This window comes from Phalacrocorax carbo, chromosome Z (genome assembly GCF_963921805.1).
Source record: "Phalacrocorax carbo chromosome Z, bPhaCar2.1, whole genome shotgun sequence".
Lineage (NCBI taxonomy): Eukaryota > Metazoa > Chordata > Aves > Suliformes > Phalacrocoracidae > Phalacrocorax > Phalacrocorax carbo.
In genome coordinates, this window is record NC_087548.1 from 21,130,894 (window position 1) to 21,151,986 (window position 21,093).

Genomic DNA, 21,093 nt, shown 5'->3' on the forward strand with positions numbered 1-21,093 from the left:
CCAGAAAAAGTCACCAGGGATTAGAAGGTTACAGAGGTACCACTAGAGTCTTTTTCACTGGAGAGGCATAGCACAATAGCGTGTAGGTAAAGTCTTCGCAGATAATTGCAACTGGTAATTTTCAATATGCTCACGCAGAGCTAAGTTGAATTGATGGGCCTTATTAGCTTGGGGAGTGTATCATACAAATTGTGCTGCTGCTTCCTGAGCTGACGCTCAGCCTGGAAGCAATATGCTTATCTATTTTGTATAGAGACATACCCTGCTAGACTGAAACTGGTTGTGCGCAAAAACAGCTCTTGTGTTTTCATGCTCGAGAAAACAGGATCTCCAGGAGTCTCTTCACAGAAGTGAGGTAGTCCTGGTATGGTCAGCACAAAGTTGTATGTGGTAAGACCTGATGGATGAAGCAGACTTCTGCAAGGGTGTCTGCACTGTGCACCCTGCTGTTGGTGTTACCTGTGACTGAGATAAACTATGAGACACTGGAGAAGCTCTAATAGCAGGAAATAATGCCTTTGGGTTACATTTGATTGAATAGTTCGTTAGCTGAGACATAGTACAGGTCTCAGGAGACAAGTGCTCATTTCTCAACCAAAGATTTCTTCTGTTGTTTTTTGGTGTCTTCTGGTTGGGATTTTTTCACGTGCTGGGTAAATAGCTTAACTTCCCAAACTTGCCAGTCTTTTATGGGTAGATGGAGCTGTGGGTTTTTGTTTCTGTTTTTGTTTGGGGTGTTTTGTTTTGTTTTTTAAATTTGTTTTAAACCTTCCTCTTAGTAGAGTTAGATGAGTCAGTGTCAACTAGTATGTCCATTACCATCATTCTGAGGCCTTTATGTAAATTAAACAATGTCTTTAAAACAGTTGCATCTGTTAAACCAGCAACAACATGTGATTTCTCTCCTGCCCCTACCAGATTGCTATGGATATTAAAGCAGCAAAACGAGAACTGAAAAAGGCCAGAACTGTCTTACAAATGGATGAACTCAAATGCCGCAAGCGTGTTTTGAGAAGGCTGGGGTTTGCCACGTCTTCAGATGTTATTGAGATGAAAGGACGGGTCGCTTGTGAAATCAGCAGGTAATTGGCTTCTGTGCAAAATGATTATTTTCATGAATACACACTTTACTGTCCTCACTGAAATTAATATGTCATGTTTATAAAGTTCTGAGGCCATTAGAAGATAGATTCTTCAGAAACCATGTGATCTGTGTCATAAAGGGAATATACTGATTGAAGCAGTAAAGATAGCAACTTAAAGGACAAAATAATACAGTAGATTTTAAAACTAAAGTGTGGACATGGAAAATGCCAAAACAATGGCGATTTTCTTACACAGCTGAGGCAATAGTGTGTGTTTTCATTTAATATTGTACATTACATGAGAGGATGGTCTCAGCTTCTATGGTTCCACTTCCCAGGACAATTAGTACAGAGTCATTGACAAACAAGGGTAACGGTGATTGTCAGCAATTACCAAGTGGCTGACACGTTTGGAATACAGCTTAATTGCTTCCCCTAGGGCTGTTGGAACAAATCTATGCAAGTGGTGAATTTTACTGTAATACATTTAGCAGATATGTATATATAGAAACATATCGTAAAGATTCCACAGAAACTGATGAATCAGATTTTAATACTTCAGAGTGTAACTCAGATTTTGGCAGAATTATGTATTTTTAAAAGTTACAGTGATACTGTACCCCTTGCCTTACAGATAGTTTGAAAGATGCTACCTATATTTGTTCAATATCTAATAACCTTTTTTCCCCCCTGGAAAATTTGGTAGCAAATTGGGAAGCTTAATGAGAATTTTATCAACTTTCTGACTTCCAGGAACTGTTTGCTGAAAGTTACAGTTTTCTTTGTTAAAACAAAACAAACTACTTTTTTTTTTGCCATCCCATGCATTTGTCTGATAAACTCCAAGAATAAAGGTGTAGTCTTATCAACATTTTGATGGTTTATTGAAGTAGTATGTTTGGATTTTGTATCCACATCGTGTACTTCATTTTATAATTTATGATTAAGTCTTTATTGTACAAGTAAATTGAAGCAAGTTTGTTCCTCTTTTCAGTGTTGGAAATATCCAGCTGAATCTTCTTTGAGCAGCAGCAGTACCAATTTTAGTCCCTTTCATAAGTTGTCCAACTGTCTGGTTCTTTTCACTCTCTTGAGGACTTGTCTGATAAAAACTGAGAAGAGAAAAGCAACTGTTTATTCTAACTTCTATGAACTATCAGGAGAGATTTTTGTAGTTCAGTATGAGCTTTCAGTTTCTTTAAAATACTGACTGACTTGCTTACGAATTAGCACCCCCCTCAGAAAGCTAATATATTAGGATTTGGTGTTCCCATGAGAAAATTAAGAAGCTATTGTTTCTTACCTATATCCAGTTGCTTCACAAAGCAGATTAATAGTACTTAATTTTAAAATTACATTTCAGTAAGTCTTTTCCCTAAGCTTCCTTCTCTTTCGCGTTTAGTGCTGATGAACTGCTCCTGACAGAAATGATGTTCAATGGCCTCTTCAATGAATTATCTGCAGAACAGGCAACTGCACTGCTAAGCTGTTTTGTATTTCAAGAGAATGTGAGTTACTTCTTCAATTCATGAATTCTAGACATTCCTGTCTACCAACAGTATTGTTTATAATTCAGCTCCAGAAATTGGTCATAACAGTACAAGCCATTGCACATTTTAATCCTTTCCTGAGGTGTTTGACATGAACTCCCATTGAACTTAACAAAAGCATTGCAGCTTCAGTGCTAAAATATCTTTCCTCATGAGTAACACGCCGAAAGTTGTGTAAAATTGCAGTTGTGATGAATCTACAACTGTTTCCTCCTCATGCAGTGAAGCAATATTAATAGATTCTCAGCATACGTGTGTGTATGTATGTATACACACACATCCTTAAAATTTAAAATGCGGAATGTTTATTTTATGAAAGAGGTTTAACAACATCTGATCCTACACTCAAGGGTATCTTTAATTCTGAGGCAAGCCAATGTTACGTTATTTAGACAGTACCCTTGACCTGTTGATGGAAATGCCAGTAACACATGGAATTAATACCAAAGAGCTGTTAAAAACAGACCATATGTTATTAAAAGCAAAACCATTGGCATTTAATACCAGGTGCCATTTTTTTCCCACCTAAAAGCTTTATAGAAGTTTAGTATCATCAGGAAAATACAGTAAAAATAAACTTCCATATGAAATATTACTGCAGACATTATGAAATATTACTGCAGATATTACTTCAGGTTGATTCTAACTGTGAAAAGCACATTAGCAGCAGATGCTCATGAATGACTTTCATTAGCAGAAGGGATGCCCAGCTAAGCCATTTTTAGTTAGAATATTGTAGTTCACTCAACAATAGTACTCTGGTCTAAACAGGTAGGACAGAAACGTTGCTGTATTTGAAAAGCCATATTTTCATGCATAACCACTGATGTTTAAGTTATTAAAAAGCATTAGCTTTTTAGATTCTTAAAGAAAATATTGTAACAGTTAAAGTAGTAAATGATCAGTATTTTGGGAGTTCAAAACTAGGGAACACTAATAGAGGGAATTTTGGAAGTATTCAGAAAGCAAGTGCTTTTTTTTTATACTGTTGGCATACTGTACAGAAAGATTTCATTTTCTGGTTTAGTTTGAGAAACAAGTGCTTGGGGAATTCAGTAAATTTCAGTGTTTGATACCAGGTTTGAGAAGTCATTGGAATAACTCAGGGTGGCACTAGCTCACATTGAACTTCTGTTTTTGCATTTAATGTGGTGTAGAGCAAATGTGTGGGAGCGCATGAGGTGATTTAATGTCTTCTTTTTCAGTCCAGTGAAATGCCAAAATTGACAGAGCAGTTGGCAGGACCACTTCGGCAAATGCAGGTAATGTGCTCACTGGAAATCTGTTCGAGCTCAGGGTTAATGTTAACTTGAGTGAAGTGTGTGCGTAAAGTATAAGCAGCACACGGTGAAGACTTGATTTTGGATCATCAGTGAATTTGTCTAGCATTGCATGTGGTTTTGCAGTGTGTAATAATGGGTTATCTTGTTTGCAAGAAATCTTTTTGCTAATTTAGAACTTGCCTTTAAAAACTTCTATAAGCTTGCTTACTACACTGCAAGTTGTTAGTGCAGGCAGACTTAATGCAAACAGTGGTTTACGTTCTGATTCTGGATAATTTCACACTAAAAAGCAAACTTCATCCTGTATGCAGTACCTAATAATATGCAAGCCTTTCTATTGGTTAAACACTTAACCTGTTTAAGTATATTATAAATGTAAAATATTTTATTTTAAAGGAGTGTGCAAAAAGGATTGCCAAGGTGTCAGCAGAAGCAAAACTGGAAATTGATGAAGAAAATTACTTAAATTCTTTCAGACCCAACCTAATGGATGTTGTGCATACATGGGCAAATGGAGCTAACTTTGCTCACATCTGCAAAATGACTGATGTCTTTGAAGGTATGTTAATCAGTTCTTCTTTGGAGGTGTGAGATAGTAATTCCGTATCATGGAATGGCAATTCTGAATAACCTTATAATAGATCACAAAATTAAGTAAGTCACATGTATTCACATATCTGCATGGCTGAAACTAAGTGGAAAAATTGTTTACTATATATGTTAATTTATAGTTTTGCTGTTGATAATTTAGAATCTATGGAAGACTAAAAGGGATATCTCTACATTTTAAAAACTTTCTCTAAAACTCATAAATCCTAAGTATTGCAGCAAGAGGTAACACTATCTTTGCTAGTTGAAGGAAAATAATATGTTCCAAGTGCTTGCCATTAAGAAGTACAGCTCTTGCACTTGTCCTCATTACAGTTAAGTGTTTTGTTTACTCGGCAAATTGAATGTTCCTCCTGCTGTCTTAATGATGACAGAAGCAAGAGGTAGTAACCAAGTCTCTGCTTCGGATGGCTCATCACAGCAGTGCAATGCAGATACTTGAAAAGCCTAGATGTAACCTGTCACCTGGGCTAATTTGGTTCCTAAAATTGGAGTACTAGAAATTGCCCCTTGAGGAGGGATACTTAGTTTTCATTATTTTAAAAGTAGAATGATGTAAAGCCCAGATACTTTGTAAAAAGACAAACCATCCACCTGAAGGTCAAACCATAATGACAAACCTCATTTCATCTTTACCAGCTGTGTTGAAAGTTGAGAAGCACAGTAGGATGGGTGCACCAGTCTATGTGTAATGACCGATATTTGAAAATCCTTCTGTGAAGTCGTTACTGTCACCATTGTCTTGCTCTCTCAAATGCTGTTTTCTTGTTTGTACATACACTGTTGCAAATGGGAGCCTTTAAAATAAAGGAATTCATGCACTTCTGTAATCCAGTGCATAGACCCAGGAACTTTCTAAAGCAGATTGCCTGTGAGCAACAGGAATCCTGGCAGTCTTTGATTCTGTGTTCAGCAGATTCCTCCTATTGCATTGAATGCCTGAGCCTCACATCTGCTCTAGAGGCATACTGAGGATGGCGAACACACAAGAAGAAGCAGGAGCTGGCTTATGTTTTTATGTTGGCACTTGACTGTTCAGAATACACAGGGCAGTAATGTTTTCCATTTATCATATCTGGGCTATCCTAGCCAATGATGCTAGCTCCCTCAAAACTGGATGTTATGGGCCTATTTTGAGAAGTTCAGCTCTTGTGGCAGGGGTTGATGCATGATTTTTTCCTTAACTTGTAATAGGCTGGGTTTCTGTACTTTGTCCGAAAAGAAGGAAAGCACTTCAGATGTCCACTGCTTACCTTAAATGCAGTGTGGTGTTGCTAAATCCCAGGGGAGCTTGCCCTGGCTAGCCAAGTCGCTATAGTGATGTCAGAGAAATAAAAAACAGAATACAAAAAAAACCCAAACCCTAAAAAAAAACCCACATAATGAATCACAAACCAAAAACCACAGCATCCTTTTTTTGATCTTAAGTAGACATTTTCATTTTAGGTATTAGTGCTTCTTGTCTCAATTTTTATTGAGGTTGTTAACTTAAGGTACATCATGATGGCTTATTAAAGCTCTGAAAGGAGGTGTATTTTTCTCTTTGCCTTTTGGGCAATGTGGAATTAGCAATAATGAGTTTCTTCTCACTTTCCCGACAGCTTTGTAGAAAGTTCTTTTCATATGGATGGTTTTTCTCCAGATATTATGCCTTGTCTAGAGCTAGTATTTCATTGAACCACAGAAAGGCCGTCTAGTCCAACACCCCTGCCATGAGCAGGGACATCTTCAACTAGATCAGGTTGCTCAGAGCCCCGTCCTGCCTGACCTTGAATGTTTCCAGGGATGGGGCAGATACCACCTCCCTGGGCAGCCTGGGCCAGGGTTTCTCTATCCTCACTGTAACACATTTCTTCCTTCCACATTTCTATCCTCTTCCAGTTTAAAGCCCACTTACTCCTTGTCCTGTGGCAACAGGTCCTATTAAAAGTTTGTACCCATCTTTCCTGTCTTTTATCTTTTCAGTACTTCCCTTTAAGTAGTGAAAGGCGGCAATAAGGTCTCCCCGCAGCCTTCTCTTCTCCAGGCTGACCAACCCCAACTCTCTCAGCCTGTCCTCACAGCAGAGGTGTTCCATCCCCCTGATCATTTATGCACCCTCCTCTGGACACGCTCTAACAGTTCCATGTCCTTCCTACGCTGAGGGCTCCAGAGCTGGAGGCAGCACTGCAGGTGGGGTCTCACTAGAGAGGAGCAGCAGGGCAGAATCACCTCCCTTGCCCTGCTGGCCATGCTGCTTTTGATGCAGCCCAGGATATGGTTGGCTTTCTGGGCTGTGAGTGCACATTGCTGGCTCATGTCCAGCTTTTCATCCATCAGCACCAGGTCCTCAGCAGGGCTGCTCTCAATTCCTCCATCCCATATTTATTTACCCTATGAGAGTTATTTTGCCTACAATAGTTTTGACTGTAGCTGTGAGACAATACTGTTTGCATATTGGTAGAAGGGCATAAGGATTAGGGCCGTTTTGTGAAACGTACTTATTTTGATTACTTCGGTTGAGCACATTCTCAGTAAATATTTAAGTTCAGTGAAAATACTCAACAACTACAGTGGTATGTGGTTGCTGTGTAGGAGCTATGTCAAGGTTGAGCTTGTATGCATTACTGCAAGCATGCAGTTGAGTTATAGAGTGATCCATAGACTCTGAAGTGGCACAGGAGTAGTCAGGTAAAGCACTTTCTGTCCCACTGCCTTAAGACATATGGCTGTTCTTACCCTTGGCTTCCAGATAAATTGAACAAGGTTGAAGGAGGAACTATTGCTTTGGTCCAAAGTGGGCTCAAGCAACTGAATAGATCAGTGACAGTGGATACAAAGTTTTCCCTCTTTTTATACAGGTAGCATAATTCGTTGCATGAGAAGGCTAGAGGAGTTGCTGCGGCAAATGTGCCAGGCTGCAAAAGCCATTGGAAACACAGAGCTGGAAAATAAGTTTGCAGAGGGTATGTACTTCAGTATAAGTAATTCTAGAGAACATGAAAGGGCTAGTAGGGTGTGGGTGAGTGATTTGGTAATAGAATCTTCTGGTACTGACTTCATGGTAAACAGCACCATTGCTGTCTTTCCAGATAACATCTCTGTCACAAAGTTTGACTTAAAGAGGTAGTGTTTTGATGCATACTGACCATTTAACCAAGTTTGCGACTGAAAACAGATGTACAGTGACTTCTTGTACTTAAAATAGTGATTGTGTTTGTTAGTTGTAACTGCTGAATATTAATATAGTTTTCCTTTCTAATAGGGATTACGAAAATCAAGAGGGATATTGTGTTTGCTGCAAGCCTTTACCTATAACAGAAGCTATCATCTAAAAACAGTACCAGAGTCACGTTATGGAACAAGTTCATATTAAGTGACTATTTCATTTTAATGGTGTGTATTTAAACCACAGTTGTTTCAACAAGGCATGTACAAACAACAGTGTATGTATAACTGTTACAACATTTTTAATAAAAATTTACAATTTGAATAGCTTCTTTCTTTTAAGCAAGAGTTTGAACCAAGAGAAATTTAAAGTTTAGATATACAATAACTGGCAGATGTTACTGTGTACAGGTGAAGTGAGCATCCAAGAGCAGCAGCAGTCCTTTAAAGGCATTGACTTATATTACATAGTTAGCCTGGTGAAATTGTTTTGAGAGAGCAAGACAGGCAAGGTGGGTCATTCTTCATGGTTGATGATTGCTGCCAAAGTGATTTCCATTTGTTGGAGTCTCATGTAGGGTTGTGTGGGAATCTTCTTTTGGCTGAAATGTACATCCTCTCACTTTGAAGAAGTCAGACACGTACACAACCTACGTGAACAGATGAGTGTTAAGCTCTTGCACTTGTGTAAGTCTTTGAAACAATGGGTAAGTGCTTTTGCAGAAGGTAGATTCCATGATCAGATTAAACCATTAGAAAAGAGTTACAAAATCTCATAAAATTCTGGCATCTGTTCTTTCAATAATTTTTTATCCAGCTATTACCCCCGTCCCATTGACCACTTAAGCCATCAGTGGCTAAGCCAAATTCAAGGCTGCTCTCACTGCTTTATCAGGTACTGCTTCATTACAAAAGCCATAGTTTCAACAACTTTAAATGAAGGAGCAAGGATCTCACAATCCCTTCCTACATCACCTCTTCCCCTCCCACTACAAAACTAAGAACTGCAGAACACAGGGAAGCAGAAGAAACTCACTTCCACACTGAAGGCTGGCTGGTGACCCAGCATGATGCTTCAGCTGCATACCAGATGAGTTTCATCTCCCACTTAGTGCTGAATTCACTCAACTCACTTTTGTGCTCCATTTGCAGTTGCTGCCCCAGCATGCTCTTACCTCAGCTTTCTGTTTGTGGTGGTGAACTCTTCAATTCTTTCAGATGAGGTTTGGTTTTTTTGGGGGGGTGGGGTTGGGGTTACTTTAAAAAATAATTTCCTCACCTTTCAACTCTGTTCATTGTATTACTTATTTATTCTAATTATTCTTGTATCACCAAGCATCACTAAGATACCCTCTCAATCATCCAACACCCTTCACTAAACTTGTTTTCCTCATAAAATTGCCCTCAGCTCTTCAATCCCTGATGTTTCTCATTCCCTGCGCTCCTTTTCTTAGAAAACAAGGTTGTATGAAAATGAGGGGCAGGATTATGTTTTAGTCAACATGCAGCCATTTAGTAACAGCTAATGCAGTAGGTCAGGGTTTCCCAGAGCTGCTGCAAGCTTTGCTTTGATGACTGACTGCACCAAGTAAACAAAGCTTTGTCTTGAAATGAACCAAATGCTTCTGACTTTCAGCTGAGAAAGTCCAAAAACTTGGAGGTGGTTCTTCCAGGTGAGCCACAGTTCTTGGTACTGCATTCTTCAGTGTGACCTCAGCTCATGTCTCTGAACCGGAAGTCCCTCTGATCTGCCCCTTCTCACAGCTGATCAACCTTGGCACTCTGATGACGGTCAGCACAACTGGTGCCACCAAGTCAACCAGGCCTAAAGCTCCAATTTTAGGTGATACTCTCTTCCTGGGTATAGCTTTTCACTCATCAGTACAGCTACAGCTAAGCTTCACGTGCTGGTTGTTGTGAACACCATTTTAAAATGCACACAAGTGAAGGGTTTTAGTTTCCCATCAGACTGAAGAAACCAGGCTCTATGAGCTGGCAGACAGAGACTTCCATGCTGTCCTTACCCTTAACAGCCTTTTTTTTTTTTTTTTGCCCTGCTTACACCATTCTCCTCTGCCACCGTACTTGAGATTTAGGATTTGGCTAGAAGCAAAAGGTATGGCTATATAGAGGCCCACAGAGTTTTGCAGATCACTCTTTCCATCACTGTTATTTCAAAAGCTCTAGGACAGGGACAGTGTCATCATCTAACAGCTGAATCAGCCACTCATCACTGGCCCAGTGTCTGCCTCACTCCCCATATTGCTCACCCAGTTCAAGGCACTGTTTCCCCTCTCCAGCAACTTTCAAAGCATTAGGAAGAGTCTGCTTTCCTCTGGACACAGCATGCAGTTCTAAAGTGCTGTTTATAAAAGCAGCGTTACACAGCCCCCCACAGGAATTACTTACAATGAGCACAGCTACCACTGCTCCCTGAATGAGTCCTGTTAAAACATCACTCCAATGATGCTTGTAATCAGAAACGCGTGAGAGACCCACATAGATGGATGCAGCAATAAGACCAAATTGTAGAGTAGGTCGTACAAGTCTTGCCCAGTCTCCTTTCATTCTGGCCTGAAGGTAAAGCTAATAGGAAGAGAAAAACCATTATAAAATGCAGTAAGTAAAGAAGCAGTGATCATGTAAAATTGCATTGGGTCTGGTCAAAGAGTTGAGTTGAAGTTTACGTTCAGAGACATGATAATGTCCACAACTGCTTTGGGTGCTGTACTCTCACAAGTGTGCTACGGCGGAGTTCAATAGTTATTGCTGGTCTTTGTGTTTTTATATATAAAACTACATAACACCATTATAGAGATACTTGCTTTATTGGTACCAAATGTGACAAATGACTATTTTCAGGATAAAGTTACTGCTAATACCAGAGACACTTAATGGTTAGAATGAATCTAGCATTTTACTTCTGCATTACAGTTAAGTCCTATATATAAAAAAAAAATTTTGCAACCGTACAAATTTACAGTCCTCTAAATATAGGGAGCCCCATCTTGCTCTGCGCAGGAAGACCATTAAAATCTTTACTGAAGTTTACATTTACTATACATAGAGCTGACAAGTTTTTAACTTCATTCTCAGTTCCAGTGACCTTCGGTATTATCAACTTTTGGCATAATGATTGATAACATCTAGGATTGCATCCCTCAGTCATCACTGGTGTACTTCACAGAGCTCCATCTGCTGCTAGTCCTTTTTAGCTGCATATTAACCATGTTACCACTCTGGTAAGCAAGTGGTTATGTGCAATTCCCAGGCTTTTGCTCTCCCCTCAGCTCTATTTATGTTGTGTATATATGTGCTTTTGCTGTGCTATCTCAAATGTACAGTATTTAACTCTTATTACTTCCCCATCTAATCTAAGACCCTGCTTTTGTCTCCTCTAGTCTGTCTAGGACAGACTTCTTATTTCAGCTGTAAGAGGACCTTCTCCAAATCCACCCTGTAAACAAATTTAATTTATTCTGGAACTTGATCCTGTCACCAAAAAAGGCATCATAGTTACCATAGTTACAGAGAACAATGCAATTGGAAGTTATATTTAACCTTTCAAGTATATCTTTTCAGTACCATCTAGGAACTTCAGGTTGAGTACAAAATCTTAATTAACGGTCTTGTGAAATTGTAGAAGCGAACTAAAACGCAGGCTTCAGGCAGGAAGACAGCACACTAAACTTCTGGTAAATCCCTCCGTTGCCAACTTCAAAAGCCATGGGTACCTTTTAGCAGCATTACACTTACAATGTAAATACAGGCACAGAGCATGCACTGTGCATGCAAAGGTGCTACGTTCCGAAGTTAAACACTCGGGGAATGTTTGGTGGGTTTCTGAGTAACGTACATCATAATTTTGGCATGCTGACTTTTTCAGATACAAATGGAGCATCAAAAAGATCAACCCTAGCCATAACTGGTTTTCTGTAATAGCAAAGTCAGGGTGAGATCAGACTTTGAAGAAGCCATAGCTAAACCTGAAATGGAAAATAACTTTTCCCCCTCAAGTGGTGGGCACTGCATATTTCTGGGGACCTTAATTTCACCACTAGGGAAAATATTGTTTCGCCACTTCAAAAATTAGCTGTCACACAGTTCTTTTAACAAAAGGTGTTTAATGCTCTTGCATGAATACTACTTCTGTATTTACAAACAGTAGACCAGAACACTACCCAGGTGCGAAATGGAGCACAGGCAGGTAGCCTAAAAAGAGCTGGCTAATGATTTGATATGAACTCTCCTTTCTTCCTTCTCCATTCCCCTAAACTCTGCTTAAGACAGCTAAAAATACCTGTAATGAAGTTTTTCCATGTAAGCATTGCTGGTACTTGTCAAAGGTGCATAGTCGTATTAGAAAGAAAAAGGGTTCTGCAGCTGCAGATAGGTGGGAAACCCGGTTTACTTATGAACAAAGTAAGAAAATGAGGCAAGCCACACAAAAAGCAAACTTGGAAAGATGCCAGCCCACAAAACAATGACCAAATGAAGTAGTCTTTGAACCTCCCTTATGCAGCATGTATTCAGATTTTCTTTATGCTTCACAAAGCATCAGACAAGAAACTTGGATTTAACATCTACGTGAAGACTTAATTTCCTTATTAAGGGCGTAATCTCCAGCCACAGAGAAAGTGTGGAGCTGCTTTATCACCTGCAGAACACATGCAGCTGGCCGCAGGCTTCATCAGTTCTAGGTGCTTCTGCACACCACCAGCTCTAGTAGCTGTACAGGAAATGCCCAGTGCCCTTCTTGCACCAGCAGATGGATTTATATTGTTCTAAAACAAGATGTGAGAAAGGTGAGAACTCATACCACAAATAAGCGTCAGTATGACTGATCACTGCTGTGTTTAATTTCAGAAACAGCAGCTGCTGTTCTGGTTACAATTGGTTTTATTCTGGGTTTGGTTTTGTTTTTTTTTTTTGTTCAGTTGAAAGTAATTGCTTATTAATGGCTGCAGCAATGGCAAATTCCATGTTATTTTTAAGTGGGTAACTTCAAACTGACACTGCTTTTAATAGGCTTAGGCAGTTGTGCTCCCCCACAACAATCTTTCCTACTACCAGGACTCACTCTTAGAAAGACAACAGCAAGATGTCTGGGCTGAAACAGGCCAGCAGGACCACGTAGGAAAATAAAGCAGCCAAAGAGAGGAAGGAACTTTTGCCTTATAATTCCATTAAGTATAAAACCAAGATTGGTGCCAGAACTATGCCCAAGGGTCCTTTATGTAGGATGTCCTTAAGCAGTATATGCACAATACAGAGATGTCCTGGTGTTACGCTTCATTAACGCCTACTACCCATTTTGACCCTGTTGACTAAGAGAGGGCAATGACTTCAGCCTGTTTCAGAACCCCTCCTGGTATGCACACCATGGCACAGGTTCTTCTGCTCCTCTTTGAAGTCATTTACAGCACAGCCTTAAAGAAGGGAAACAGAAGCAAATCCCTGCCTGGCTCTCCACCGAAGTCTCTTTGCTAGAAAAACAAACTTTAAAAGTAATGCTTGTAATCTACAGAAGCAGCAGGAACTTTAGGTTCTTTAGATTAAGGTTTAGGAACTTTAGGTTAACATCTGGTTAATACTACTGTAACGCTCCTTACCAGCATTTCACTTGTTGCTGAGAAACACGTTTGTGAGCTTATGAACACAGGAGGAGCATCCAGAGATGCTCCGGTAGCAACACACTCCTGCCAGTGACAGCGATGTGACCGTGATTCACTGCCATCCTGTTCCTCAGCATGTCTCTCATCATTTGGTAACGTCATTCAGCTATCATCTATTTCTCTTCACTCCTCCATCCTGCTGTTTCTCATGTTTGTTTTATTCCTTTTTTTTCAAGTGCACAAATAGATTTCATAGAAACTTTCTTGTAAGGGGATTAAATAATCTCCAACTTTTTTCCCCTACTAGCTAATGCTTACTCTATAATGGAAGTATGTTCTCTACACCACACACATCCTGAACACAAGCTTCTTAATCTATGATCTAGTACTTCATTTCTAAAAATAAACATAGGAATGAAGAGAAACTCACAGCCACTTTGTGGCTTCTTGCAAGAAGCCACAGACATGAACGGAAGAGCCTCTGCAACTGGAGAATTATTTGCTAGCCTTAATGTTTCTAGCATAGCTTTCAAGTATTTGCTCTTCCACCAGAGCAGTATTAAAATACATATACACATGCCTGACTACCTAATTTTAAAGTCCAGTGACTTTTATTTCCTAACAGCTAACACCTCACATCCCCAACTTAAGGGCACAAAATTCTTTTAAATCTACCAAAACCTGCTCACTCCACTAACTGAGGTCATATTTCAGATATTTAGTTTCAATACTTAGAACTCCTCGGTCATTTTTCATTCAATACCTTCTCAGCTTTTTCCCAAAATCCTATTACACAAAAATTCTGTGCTGCAAACTGTTTTGCCTATTAAGGTATGGGAAATTCTCCTGCACTTTCAGTCCTCCTTTGGCAATGGAAGTCAAAAAGAAGAAAGTTTTGGTGGTGTTTCCCACACACAGGAAGAGTTTTACTTGCACCAATCGGTTTTTTCTGTCCACTTCTTGAAAATGGATTGTCTTCAGTAGGACTTGATGTTTCCCTGGTATCAAAAGGCCCTAGTAATCACATTTCCTACAGGTGTCCTGTTCTGCCCTAATGAACAGAAACACACTTTCCCTTTGGAAATGTACCTATTTTCCTTCTTATCTTTGTCTCATCAATCTTAATATACTCATAGCATCATGAACTTGGTAGCAAAACAGAGAGAGAATATGGTTTTTCTACAGAGAAAACTCCCCTGTGACACAGAGAAATGAGAATGCTTCTCAATTTGTCTGAGTAGAAATAGTCAGAGTCTGGAGGGAAAACAAAGGTGCAGAAAGTAAATTTTCTTTTTAAATAAGCCCTGCTTTGAGAGACCATAGTAGCTGATACAAGTTTTGGGAGAGAGCAACTAATAGCATTTATTTTACTTAGCTTAGCATTTACCATTGTGTCTAACTTTGATTTAATGAAATCTGCCTGAGCGTTAAGAAAAAGCCCTACGGCAGTACTGTTTGGCTCTTAGCAGGCACAAATCCTAGTGCAGTTAGTGTTGGATCTATGACTGGTCACTGTCAGAAAAGCTCATACTTTGAAGCAAGTCTGCTAATGCAAAAAGTCCCAAGAGCCACAGGCAGTAACCAGTGCTGTGGAAATCCACCATAAGGATTCTTCCCAAACCAAGAAGCTCTGCAAACAGTAATGCGTGAGCCACCTCGAGTGTGTGTACACACGCATATTGTTGGCTTTGGGATTTCTAGGGTGGAGGGAGGGGATACAGAGGTACTACGTGTTGGTGGTTTTGTTAATGCGGCAGGGGCGGAAGGAAGAAGGGAAAGTACAGGACCTCCAGTATTTGAAAGTCTTCAGAAAAAACAGCCTCAGAGTAACTAATATGATAAAAGATGGGGCAAAATTCTCTAGGAGACATGGGATTAGGAATAAAGGCTGAGATTTGTAGGACAGGCAAATTCCACTTCTAATGATATCCCAAGGACATCTTTACAAGACACAGTTCCTCTACCCCTCGCCCTCCTCCCCCTCAGCTCCTAAGACCGGGAAGTCTTCCATTGGGAAGCTGAGTAGGTGCACGGAGCACCAAAGTAACTATCCACCCTCCAACTCCATCAGTAAATAAGCATCATTGCTTTTCGGTGAGGAGAGGGCACTCCAGTAACAATAGTACTAGCACCCGCGTATCCTTGTTATTCAAACAGGATCTTCCAAGAGAACGGAAGAGCTGAGACATTCACACTGGATTCTTGCATAATGCTATAAAGCAACTGAAAACTAGTATTTACACAGATGATCTGCCATCTCCCTGTTCTAGTCCTGCTCAACAATCCAGCAGTACAGACCAAGACACATCTGCACTGCTCAGACTAGGCAACAGAGGGAAAAGCCCCCTTTGGAGATCTTCCAAGCTTTCTACTTCTATGAAGGTTTGCAAAATAGCTCTTCCCTTTCTGCATGTTACAGGAAACTTTAGAGATTCCTTTGTATAAAAGCTAGTTTCTATAAAAGCTATTAATCATATTTCAGCTAGTACAAACTCTGGAATTTAAGCAAGTGTAAGAAATACAGGCAACAGTTTAAAAATTTGAGTTCTGAGCACATAGGAACCGCCAAGAGCCGTAAAATGTGCTGAGAAATAACCTGCCATATACAATCTTGTGTTTCTGCAAATATTAGGTGCAAGTGCAACAGCTTGTTTTATACCTGTGAGCACTGTATCTATGAACAAACACAAAGCTTTAGGCATCAACCAACAAACACTGCCTGCAAACGAAAGTCAATATGCAGTTTGTTTCATGTGAAGCTTGATGTTAATATGGATAATGCCTATGCCATGTAATTTTAAACACAGGCTCATATCCAAACAGAAAACTGTATTATAAAAGCACTACAGAGATGTAGCAGAATGCACTACTCATGAGCTGGGGTTCTTAAAAAAAAAAAAAGGAAGAAAAAAGCAACTTTAACTTTGAGGTTATTTTGCCTTTTTAAGGAGATCTCCTTTTCCTATGATCGTTTATATTTATGATCCCTGGTATATCTGCAATATTATCAATTCTTTAGTTTTATTTTGATTGGGCAGAAAACAACGAAAAAAGTAGCAACATTTTAGAATTAATTTCTCCCCTTCCAGTGAAGGAAAAGAATGTACGTTACTTCAAGGTGGAGGCATCTCTGGACTGCTGTTCAGAGGAATGAGTCTACCCCTTTAACCATGTATTCCTGCTGACTCCCCTGTTCCAGCTCTCATGTCTAAACAGCCCTATGGTGAGCTGGTAGAGGGAACTGATCCACTGGACAGCTGAATTAAGGGAAAAAAACCAACCAGGCTAGGGAGAAAAGGCAGAATATATACTAGCCTGGCAACTTTAAGATAGCTGCATGCTGCTGTCAAAAGGCAATTGGTGTGCAAGAGCTGCCTCCTATGCAATGGGAAAAAAAATCCTGTCTGTTACTAATAGTAGCCTAACTCTCAATTCAATATCAAAAATACAACCAATCTATTCTGTACAGGCACTTCCCAATGGACAAGTAATGTTTTTTTGGTTTTTAATTCTCCAGCCTCAACTTGGCTGAACATTGCAGAAATAATTGTTTATTGACATCATTTTACCATAAAGCAGGATAAACAATAACATTTTATTCCATTGCAAATGCCAACACTTGGCTCCCTTCTGATGAGAAAAAATCTAGATGTGTTCCTTCTACTCGGAACAAGCATGTTTCTGTTGTGTCTGCCAAGTTAGAAACCTTCGCTAGCAGAACACAAGTGCAGCAAGGTATCACTTTCAGCTCGGTCCTACAGGAGCCAGTTCACAATCTCATCACTACTGACAGCCAATGCTCCCAAGCAAACTGGAGAAGTTGCTTTGTTTGCTTACTATTAAAAAGTCTAAATACCATTATTAAGAGAGCATTACGATCACATACTGAGTAAAAGCACAAGTGTCTCCATACTTGAGCCTCACAGCATGACCAGTTACCCTTCATTTTTTCATCTCTGCTTCAAGTAAGATGCTTGGTACTACCCCCAGCTACAGCCAAACAAGACATTTTCAGTAACATGTCTTTTCATTAGTTTTTGAAGCCTACATAGTCCACTTTCATGTGGGCATGAACACATTAAGGACTGTTCTGCAGCTCTAGTTGGTAGCATTTGGGAAAGTAAAGAAATACTGCGATACAAACAGACATACCTTGAATACTGTGTTAAAGGCTCCCAGGCTCATATTTGGGTACTGTTTCACTCAACCTCCCATCCCAATATAAGCAATTAAAGTAAGAGATTTCAAGAGCAAAGCTTGACTGGCACATTTAGAAGCACAAGTACAAAAAGCAGCCTAAACCCTGCTTTCACTTGTGTTTAGCCTATGATCTCTCTGCAAAGGAAGGCCCAAGTCACTGAAATACCAGTCACCCTCCCATTCTCATCTGTAATTCCCTCTGTCCTTATAAAGGACACACAAGATGTTCTTTCCCAATGAGCTGTGGGAGAGCTTGAGAGCCGCTCAAGTTATAATCGGCAAAGATTCATCATCCCCTTTCATCCCAGGTCTAAGCAACACAAACATGCTGCCGTCCCCAGAATAGCAGAGCGGCTTGGCTAAGTTTCCACACTGCTGTTCTTCATACCAGATTAGGTGCAGGCAGGGCAGTGCCCAAGCCAGCTACAGCCAAGACCGACTCCATTACAGCAACCTGATCCTCAAGGCCGCATTCATTTCTGCCAACTGCAGCACTTGCAGCGGGGTCATTCTTGCTACTGAAGTCAGCATCCATTTAGCATTTTAATTTACAATATCTTTCAGACATAAGTTTAAAAAAATTGAAGCAAAAACTTATGATTAACTGCAGCATCTCCCCCTCAAGGGGAAGGGTGCTAGTTTGGTTGCATAGAAATTGCTAGAAGAGGTGTTCAACTACCTTCACCCTCCCATTCTTCAATCCAAGATAAAATGGTTTTGTTGATAGAGGAAAGATTGTGCCAGCTGTTTTAACTGTGAAAGGAAAAGAGCAACAGGGGGAGGGGATGATGGAGACTATTTGGGATCCAGCATCTGTTATTAGGTCACTGGGTTCCCACATACTGTTGCGGCTCAGACTCCCTCTGGTTTCCACATGAAACCATTGCTGGCAAAAGCATCCCAGAGATAGCGGCTCTGTCTGGACCCAAACTGACCCACCTAGCTCTGCCAAATGAATCTCAAAATACACTCTCAACCACAACTCCCTGGCCTGACAGTCTGCAAGCAGATTTTTTTTTTGTGTGGTTTCACTCATTCCATATACCAAGGAGTTAAACTAGAAGAAACTGTAAGCCTAACGTGGAAGTAGACTGAAAATCCAGGCCTTAGAGTAGGCCAGCTAGACACACAGCTTTTTTACAGGCACATGGCAACATAACATCCAGTTAAAAATGCAGCAGTAATCTCTATGCTGTAAGAATGATGAGTGATACACACTACTCCTTATTTAAATAAGCAGGTTATATGAACTATTTAACATTCCTTGAAGTTATTCAAAACTCACATTTCTATCGTATTATCTTTCTTTCATAAACACCTAACAAGTTCTAAAATAGAATTAATGCATTCTCCTCCTCACTCTGCAGATGACCAAACGTCCTTTCTCAATGACAGGTACCACAGTGATTTGCAGGAGGCACTGCCCTTGCTTCTATTTTAATCCCAGACTGTCGTATAGAGCAAGCTACACGAGACCAGCTCAAGTGGAGATTTTGCACATGAGCACACTGACAATTCAAACATGGTAACAAGGTGTAGATTCATTATAGTTTGCCATAAAAGGCTTTTAGCAGCTTCGTTAAACTAGTCCCTGCTTTCAGTTACAGAAGTATGTACATTCATATGGCATCACAGACATATTACTTTTATTTAGATAACCGTTAAAAGCTTGACTGCCACATGCATGGAAGGTGAACCCAGCTCCTGCAAGGAACCTGAGACAGACAATATTAAGTAACTGTAAATGCGGGGAACAATGGTTATTTGTGTCCTCCCAGAAAGACATGAGCCCAAATTACATCCCAAGTAAGTATTTCCATTCCTGAAGTTAAAAGTTAAGTTCTGCTCTCCAATGTTGTCCCACAAACCAAAATACAAACTAAGGAGAAATACTTCAAATTCCCAGATATGTGCTTGCTTAGACTATTCATTTTGAACAGTTCATGTGGCATGACTCTTTCATGTTTCTTTAGCTCTATTTAAATTCAAGTTACATAGTTTCAATTTGGAATTTTAAGCTTTTCAGCTTCTAGCCTTCCTTCTGAACCAAATCCACACTTTCTTCTATATGCTCCTGAAGCAATAAAATAACAGACCATGTAGACAAAATCCCCACTTCCTGGGTAGTGAAGCCCCCAAAATATGAGACATTAAAGTCATAACACCCCTAAGAGACAAACTTCTAAAAAACCATCCACCTATCAACACCTACAGCTTAATGGTTTTTGTCAACTACTTCCTTCACATTGAGCACAAAGCCTGCACTGTCAGGTGTTTCTTTGTACAGCCCTCACTATGAGGTAGGACAAGCAGCATGGAGAGGAGGAGGAATGGACACAAGTTGCTCTTGGGGAGATTCCGACAGGAGACCAGAGGAAAATTTTTCACACTGAGGACAGTCAACCATTGGAATAATCTCCCCAGGGAAGTGGTTGACTCGGCCACGTTGGACACCTTTAAGAGTCGTCTGGACAGGGTGCTGGGCCATCTTGTCTAGACTGTGCTCTTCCTAGAAAGGTTGGACTAGATGATCCCTGAGGTCCCTTCCAACCTGGGATTCTGTGATTATGTTCAAAATTGCAGTTTCTTCCCCCAGTACCAATGACACCATGCAGTCAGAACTCAGATACCACAGTTCCCACTGAGACTTGTGGAATTTCTCATGTCAAAGGTTTAAAGCACATAAAACATTTTCAATGATGAATCACCTCACGCTTGATTTTAATTCATCATGTGCAACTTCACAGAAGAGCAAAAAGCAGCTACAACTTGTTTATAATTCAACAATTCTACTTCAAGTAACCGAAGCTGCAGAAGTATTTTACTACTTTGCCTAGTATTTTGCAAGGTGGCTTTATTTAAGCCACACACTTCAAGAATATCTCATTTCATGGTTGCAGTGTTTGTGCTGTCTGTGGCAGAGACCATTTTCCCCTTGATTCCCCCAAAAGGTTTCCTCATTTTTGAAATGCATAACCTGACACAGTACGAATGTTCAGCAGTAACACTTAAGAGTATGCTTTCTGCAGTATGTACACAAGGCAGACTCTTCCAGTCTCTCCAGAACCAGCATGCTAGTGTCTGGTTATGATTAATACTGCCTATGAGTAATGCCACATGTTAACGATTCAGTCTGCTCATGACTCAGTCTGTGGCTGGAGCAAGTGTGCAAAGAGCAGTTGAAGCCAGCTTCAGAGTTTGGTTAATGAACAGGTTATCAAGTGCCACAGGTTTGGTTTACAGCCAGTGGTAGCATTCAGCCTTGCCACGTGGGCAAGGAGGAGGGTTAGAAAGCAGTTTTCCTCCTTTTCCTGCAGTAGCTGTCTGCTTCAAGACATCTGTACTTTTTACTTTTGTTGTTGTTTTTTAATAAAAAGACCACATCCAATGCAAAGGTCGGTATGCAGAAATACAGTGTTAATTATCAAGGTAAAAACATCCCACACAAGAATTAACCTCCTTCTCATGTGCCTATGAAGGCCTCCGAACAGTTTCTGGATGAATAATCTTATTACAGGACAGAAGAAAGTCGAAGTCTTTCCTCTCCACAAAGCCTCTTATTTGGCTGGGCAATAGCTCAGCCAGAGACAAGACAAAAAACTGG

At 40.1% G+C, this 21,093-nt stretch overlaps 2 protein-coding genes across 3 annotated transcripts in view; one reads left to right on the forward strand and one right to left on the reverse strand.

Moving 5' to 3' along the window:
• MTREX (Mtr4 exosome RNA helicase) overlaps window positions 1-7,999 on the forward strand; it is a 47,705-nt gene extending 39,706 nt beyond the window's left edge. Inside the window, exons 22-27 of the mRNA XM_064438390.1 lie at window positions 919-1,082; window positions 2,488-2,593; window positions 3,841-3,897; window positions 4,315-4,477; window positions 7,368-7,472; window positions 7,772-7,999. Of these exons, the coding sequence (XP_064294460.1) occupies window positions 919-1,082; window positions 2,488-2,593; window positions 3,841-3,897; window positions 4,315-4,477; window positions 7,368-7,472; window positions 7,772-7,824 (648 nt within the window). The 3' untranslated portion in view covers window positions 7,825-7,999. The remainder of the gene's footprint in view (window positions 1-918; window positions 1,083-2,487; window positions 2,594-3,840; window positions 3,898-4,314; window positions 4,478-7,367; window positions 7,473-7,771) is intronic.
• Window positions 7,879-21,093, reverse strand: part of PLPP1 (phospholipid phosphatase 1) — a 65,365-nt gene continuing 52,150 nt past the window's right edge. For both annotated transcript variants that reach the window (XM_064438392.1, XM_064438391.1), the window contains exons 5-6: window positions 10,084-10,260; window positions 7,879-8,324 (exon numbers count right to left, since the gene is read on the reverse strand). In XM_064438392.1, the coding sequence (XP_064294462.1) occupies window positions 8,199-8,324; window positions 10,084-10,260 (303 nt within the window). In that variant the 3' untranslated portion in view covers window positions 7,879-8,198. The remainder of the gene's footprint in view (window positions 8,325-10,083; window positions 10,261-21,093) is intronic.